This window comes from Doryrhamphus excisus, chromosome 1 (assembly GCF_030265055.1).
Source record: "Doryrhamphus excisus isolate RoL2022-K1 chromosome 1, RoL_Dexc_1.0, whole genome shotgun sequence".
NCBI classification, from domain to species: Eukaryota; Metazoa; Chordata; class Actinopteri; order Syngnathiformes; family Syngnathidae; genus Doryrhamphus; species Doryrhamphus excisus.
In genome coordinates this window covers 24,317,361-24,324,871 of record NC_080466.1, presented here as the reverse complement: position 1 = coordinate 24,324,871, position 7,511 = coordinate 24,317,361, and the positions used below count along the sequence as shown (strand labels likewise).

Sequence of the window (7,511 nt, the reverse complement as noted above, 5' to 3'; positions counted from 1 at the left end):
GTAAATGACAGTTTGTGTGCTGTTTTTGCTGCGTTGAACGGAAAGCTACGTGAAAGCTAGCTGAGCTCCCGCGCTGCAAGCCCCACATCTCCACACGGGCCTGCAGAAGCCGCTAGCTCTTGTTTAGTTACGCTAGTGTTTACTTGTCAAGACTATAAAGTGTCACGCTCAATGTGCAATGCATTTGCCTTTTTCTAGTAGCTCACATACGATCGGCTTTTGATGGAAACATTTGTGTGTGTGTCACTACGTGCTTACAGGATGCAGTGTTATCTTGCTCATAAACATAGCCAAAATGCGTCACAGCTACCATTAAAGTTCTTTGAAAATAGGCTGTATTATAGACCTATTAAAGCTGCTCATTAGTTATTATGACATACAATAAATAATTGACTTTGCACTAGCTCACTATAGAAATATTACTAAACGTGTTTTGACATAACATTCGCTGAGTCACAGGTGTTAAAATCAGGGTCCGGGGGCCAGATGTGGCCCGCTACAAAATGTTACTCTTCTAATCTGTTTCATTCAGCCATGCGATAAGATACTCCAAGCATTCTTTGTTATCAAAAATAAATACTTGTCACTACGGGTGTCCAGATACCAATATTACAATTTTGATTTTCAGTCGATATTTCAAGGAGGCTTGATCAAATGATATTATTAACAGAGAACAATAATCAACAGTTGGTATGAACTATTTATTTCTTTATGCATCTGGGGTAAATATCGGAGGTTTTAGATGCAAGCAGTATAATTCGATACTTGTTCTTTTGCTGATACTTTCTTGATATCAGTATTGAATTGGGACACTCCCTCTTGTCCTCTTTGCATTCTCACTTCAAAGCAAGTTATACTTCAATTTGTGAGTAAAAATATAATAATAAAATGCATGGCCAATTATGTAATACTATCATCAGGTTACATTCATGTATAGACAGTTTCAAGCATGACTCTGAGGGCAGCCATAACTGCGATGTGGTCCTCAGTGAAAAAGTGTTTTCACACCCCTGTGAGTCATCATTTTTTGTCATATTTATCTTAACAATGTCAGCACCCAGGTGTTATAAGGTAGTGGCATGCTAACTGCATACTGAGCCACTGTCAAATTGTGACTCTGTTGACATAAACAATAATGTAAACAGCATGTTACATGTCCTGGTTATGATTTTACAGGCCACTTCACCTCCGCGGAGGACCTCAATTTGCTAATAGCAAAAAACACAAGATTGGAGATCTATGTTGTCACAGCTGAAGGTCTCAGACCTGTCAAGGAAGTGGGCATGTACGGCAAGATCGCTGTCATGGAGCTCTTTAGACCCAAGGTATGCATTCACTTTTTGCAGTTTGAAGGATGCATGCTTGTGAAAACCTTGAATGAAAGCCAAGACTAAAGATATATGTCAGTTGTTTGTTTGTGACAGTCACAATGGCCGGAAGAAGTTTTTTGTTCAGTGCCATATTCTTAATTTCTGCAGGGTGAGAACAAGGATCTGCTCTTTATTCTGACATCCAAGTACAATGCCTGCATCCTTGAATACAAGCAGAACGGCGAGAGCATTGACATCATCACTCGCGCCCACGGCAACGTCCAGGTGAGTGAAACTCATGAATAACTGAGGTACTCTTCGTCGCAAGGAACCAACTATAAAAACGCTCAAGTCTACAGTGAGCAACAACATGCAAAATTAAGACTAAAACCAAAGTTATATTGTTGGAACTCAGAAAAAAAGTATACACACCAAAAAAAAGTATACAGAGACATTATCTGCATTTGTAACAAAGCAGTATTTACATTAAAAACAGAATTTGGGGGGGGTGAGTTTGAACAGTTTGTGTCCGGTGTGTGAGGGTCTGCAGTGATGTTCCCTGCCTTCTTCATGGCCCTGGACCGAGGGAAGGTTGTTTTTTTTGCAGCTTTGATGGTCCTTTGTAGTCTTTTCCTGGCCAGTTTGGTTGCAGATCCAAACCAGACAGTGATGGAAGTGCACAGAACAGACTGGATGATTGCGGTGTAGAACTGGATCATCAGCTCCTGGGGCAGATTGAACTTCCTGAGTTGTCTTCGGAAGTACAACCTCTGCTGGGCCTTTTTACATACAGCGTCTACAGGGCTGTACACTTTGCTTTTTCGCTGGGAGCATAGGTGCTCTTAAATGAATAGCAATGTGAAATTTCTTAACACAATTTTTTTTTATGAACACTCGAACAATGTACTTGGTAACACACATGCACTCATACATATAAACACAGTGCCATGATAAGGACTTGTTTGATTTGTGGTCCTGGCGTACTACATGCCGTACACACTTATGCTAACTCACATCACATGCAGTAACTCGTTACGTGACAGAGACAGTTGTGGCTGCAGGTGATTTGGCGCTTGGAGTGGTTGTGTTTTGTTAGGCTGCCATTTTGTCTTTTTTTACCTGCCTGCTTCTGCCCTTTGCAATATTTACAGAACATGAGGTTCTCAAACTCCAGCCAAAAGAAGAGTTTGATCCAGTCTGATTGAAACTTGGCTAGCATTGTCAGTGACACTAGTGCGTGGTAGTAGTAGTGGTAATACTTCACATTTTCTCTCACTAAGTTCCTTTCCTTTCTTGGTTCCACTTTGAAAATACGACTTGATTTTCATTTTTCACTGGACACAAGGTCAGTCATCTTCCCTGCAACACTCCAGTATCCAACTGATAACAATTAGTACTTGTACAGTATATTTCTGGGCACATATGTGAGTGAAAAACCTGCACTGTACAGCCATGGTCTCTATGGGAGGACCACTTGAGGTCCTGAGAGATTGTAGTTACCAGAAACCTGAAAGTGTCCACATTACACTGTGCTGTTGAGGATTGTTAGGAGTTAGAGTGCAGGAGGGTGGTGGGAGTGGGGGTGGGGGGTTCTCCTTAAGTCCACAATCATCCCCAGTCTTGAGCGGGTTCATCTCCATATGGCTCTCACCACACCAGAGGACCAGCCGGTTGGCTTTATGGTGCAGAAAATACAGTCTTCCTTAGTCATCCATGAAAGCTTTCTTTGTGATCTAGCCAAAACAAGGTAGCCACACATATCGGTTTTGACTTTGGAAAATGGCGATGGGCATTTTTGCCTCTTTTCTGATGAGGACACAATCACAAACTGTAGGTTTTGGATCATATTAATTTGGTCCATCTTTGGCTTAATCAATTACTCTATTAACTGAAACAAGCTTTAGATTAATCAGCCAAGAAAATGATTGATTGTATTTTTGTGTATATTTTTTGTTTTACTGAACCTATTAGACAAACATTAGGGATTTTTTTCAATAAAAATAAAAATAGCTTACATTAATAAAGCTATTACAATTACATCTGCAATTTTATTTAAAAGCTTTTGACATTCCAATTGCAATATGAAATACTCTTGAGAAATCAGTTTATTGCTTTTGATAAGATGTGCTTGCATTATTACGCCATGTAGTGAATGACAAAATGCTCTCAAAAAATGTTATCAATAATATCGATTATCAACAATAATTTGTAGGACAATTATCATCCAACTAAATGTGTTATTGTGACAGGCCTACTGTGAAGTGATTTAAAAATGTAATCACATGTCTACTCCATGAATAATCATGATCAATCACACGTTTACCTTGGCTTTGATGAAGTAGATTATCTATTGAATACTACAATGAATTTTGTTTTGAGACAAAATTAGTACAATGATGGTGTTTGAGTAAAGACATATTTAACAAATTGGCATTTTACAACTTTACATCTGCAACTTGAAATACTACCTACGGAGTGCCCCGGCTGTTTAATACTCAGACCAAAACTGTTCAACTCATATCAATGGCATCTGTAACTTGATAAAAGACTTAACGTTTAGGATGATACTACTATATCAGAGGAAGCGTAGAAGAGATCACTAAAAAGGTCACAGATTAAATGGTTTTATTAAAAAGATTGTTTGAATAATCTTAGATTACACTGGAACAGAAGTAAAACTAAAATCATACTGTTTGGTAATAAAGTAAACCTCGGATATATCGGATTCAATTGTTCCCACTGGTTTTGTCCGATATAAGCGAAATCCGTTATATGCGTATATACCGGAAAATGTCCGTTTTACGCATATATCGGATTTATATCCGGTATATGCGTAAATCGGATTTTATCCATTATAAAAAGGCACTTCCTTGACTATGTTTCCAATGTACCTGGACTGGGCAATGAAAAGAGACGTAAGGTAATGAGAATTTAACTTTATTGGACTCTGAGCATAACAAATTGTTAATTAAGCTAGGCCCTGTTACGCCCGTCAGGCCTACGTTATTTCCAATAGTGAGGTTAAGATCTCATTCAATAAATCCCAGGGTGTTTTCTGGCAGCATTTGCCAGAATAACCCAGTTTCGTCGGCATTAAAAATGTCCTCTGCTTTAAAACCTCTCAGAATGTCAGCTAGCTTCAAAGCGCCACGATGCGGCCATCCGATCGATATATGTGAGGGAAATTTAATGGAAATGCATTGGGACTGGAGATTTTGTCCGAAATAGGTGAAATCCGTTATAAATGAATAATGAATTTTTATTGGAAATGCATTACAGAAAAATCGGTTCTTTTTTATGTCCGTTGTGAGCGAATTTCCGATATATCCAAGTCCGATATATCCGAGGTTTACTGTAGTAGAAAAGAAAAATATATAAATAGAAAAATATACGAACAAATACATGGTGCAGACATCGAAAGGGTGAATGAAAATACATTTCTGCAAGTCATAATAGATGGAACAAATGAGCTGGAAGTCTCATATTAATAATATACAACACAAGGTGGTTAGAAATATTTCAATATTGAACAAAGCAAAATTCGTTCTTGATCAAAGATCACTCCACACTCTTTATCTATGATATCTTTATCTTTTTCCCAATAGATATCTACCATATCTAACTTTCATTCATTCATTTTCTACCGCTTACCCTCACAAGGGTCACAGGGGTGCTGGAGCCTACAGTTGGGAAACTGTCTTCGGGCGAGGGGCGGGGTACACCCTGGACTGGTGGCCAGCCAATCACAGGGCACATATAGACAAACAACCATTCACACTCACATTCATACCTATGGACAATTTGGAGTGGCCAATTTTGGAATGTGGGAGGAAACCGGAGAAAACCCACGCATCTTCACTCTATAAATTCACGCTATAAATCTATTGTGAAAAAGATCAGTGAGGATAATTCATAATGTGCCCTATAGAAAAATACACATTCTTTATTTCTAAAATCACAAATATTAAAACCTGCTGATATAGTTAATTTTCAAACAGCTCAAATAATGCTTAAAGCTAAAACTAGCCTGTTACTAAAACCATGTCATACAATACTTCTCTTCAAGAAAGGAGAAATATGATATTATGATTTTATAAGCTTTGCTTCTTCCTACTCCTTTTGGACATGTGTCACTTTCAACTGTGAATTGAATTATGTGATGTATTCCATTGTAACCTGATGCATGTTTAAATAAAATGAAACTATTCCCATTATTATTAACAGCTGTACCCATAAAGTCAATACACAGACAGACGTACAAAGAAGTTAACCAGTATTACAGTAAGACATAAAAGCAATTACACTCTGTTATATATTTCCTAATTAATGACAAAGGTAAAATGCATATTTGATAGCCTCACACATCTGGTTTTTGGATAGCCTCCAGCATAGCCGCGACTAGTGAGGATGAGCGGCATGAAAATGGATGGATGGATCTCGTTTTTTGAACTTGCAGAATTTGTCACAAAATAATAACCACAGTAAGACATAAAAACAAAGGAATACACCATATTTGAATCAGCACTTGGATGTGCCTCTGCTTACTTAGTTTAACTTTGTGTTTCTCTTCTGTACTCTTTGCTAAATACACCTTGTTGAGGCTGGTCCTTTTTCAGAATAAATATAATATAAAACATCAACCCAGAGTGATCTTTCAACTGGGAATTAGTGATATATACTCAAACTGGGACTTGAAGGGAATATTTTTCACTCATTATGAAATGATACTGTTTTTATAATTTCAAAAAAATATATATAGCGATGTGATTTTTGTACTTTTCTCCACTTTTTGCTTTTTCAGGATCGCATCGGGCGCCCCTCAGAGACGGGCATTATTGGAATAGTTGACCCAGAATGCCGTATGATTGGCCTGCGGCTATATGACGGGTTGTTCAAGGTGATCCCTTTGGATCGGGACAATCGTGAGCTTAAGGCCTTTAACATCAGACTGGAGGAGCTGCAAGTTATTGATGTTCACTTCCTCTATGGCTGCCAGGCCCCGACTGTTTGTCTCATCTACCAGGTACGCTTTGCAGAGAGCAACGGCTGTCAGTGTAGTTTCGATATAAAATATGACAAAACCAAAACCTATTGGAAGTTTCGCTGTTCTAATTTCCACTTAACGTTATGTACTAAAGAATAATCAAATGATAGTAATTGACAGATGTGAGATGTTCATTCACTAGGAAAGGAAAACTAAACTTAATATTGCCCATCATTCACAATCCTTAGAGAAAACCAGTTTGTATCAGGATAACTGGTATAGAAGATGGATGGATGGGTAGCTAGCTAACAATACACGTCATTGGCACTGAAGCCCTAAAAAACCAAAAGTGTTCCATTTTTATATAGCTAACTTGTATATTAAACAAGCTACATCGATATTGTTGAATTTATCTGGCAGAGTAAACACGGCGCCTCGCTAGCCACTGGTATGGAACAGATGGAAGAGTGGATAGTACTGGCTCTCAGTTTCAGCACGAAGACTCAACAAGATGGCCTTTTTTTGTCAGCGTTTTTTTTACCCGAGGACTGGAACCTCAGTCTTGTGCTGGAAGACACAGCCATCCCAATGAGTGCAGAAATATCAAATGCCGTTGTCGTTTCTATGTTGCTGTCGTTGACGGAAGTAGCGTGGGCTCCTTGGCCAAGTCAATGCACCTAGGAAAAAAGTTTCGATAACGTTTAAATAATTAAAATACGGCAAGATACTGTATTACACAGTATCGTCACTGTACCGTTAATGCGTGATCACAGCATATACTGTATATCAAACAATAAAACGTTTTCATGGGTTTTCGTAGAGGGCTGTGTAGTCAAAATAGGTACCTCCCAATGACGTACATTGTTAGCTAGCTCTTACTAACTAGTTTTCTCTTGTTATAATGCACATGAAAGGGAAAGAAAAAAGTGTTCATGTTTCACATAAGAATTGTGAATGATGGCCAAAATTCCAAAAGTGGTGCAGTTTTTCTTTTAAAGTTTTGCCAAAGTTATTTTATCGTATCTATCCACCAAGAAGATGTGTCCTCTGTCATATACTATAGGACCCTCAGGGACGCCATGTGAAGACTTATGAGGTTTCATTGAGGGAAAAAGAGTTCAACAAGGGACCATGGAAACAGGAGAATGTTGAGGCTGAAGCATCGATGGTCATACCAGGTTTGTGGAACTTCTTTCATTTCACTACTTAACAATAAT

General features: G+C 38.4%; 1 protein-coding gene across 1 annotated transcript in view; it reads left to right on the top strand.

Moving 5' to 3' along the window:
* Positions 1 to 7,511, top strand: part of ddb1 (damage-specific DNA binding protein 1) — a 45,349-nt gene that overhangs the window by 337 nt on the left and 37,501 nt on the right. The window contains exons 2-5 of the mRNA XM_058046128.1: positions 1,177 to 1,325; positions 1,479 to 1,595; positions 6,112 to 6,333; positions 7,358 to 7,472. Coding sequence (XP_057902111.1) covers positions 1,177 to 1,325; positions 1,479 to 1,595; positions 6,112 to 6,333; positions 7,358 to 7,472 — 603 coding nt within the window. The remainder of the gene's footprint in view (positions 1 to 1,176; positions 1,326 to 1,478; positions 1,596 to 6,111; positions 6,334 to 7,357; positions 7,473 to 7,511) is intronic.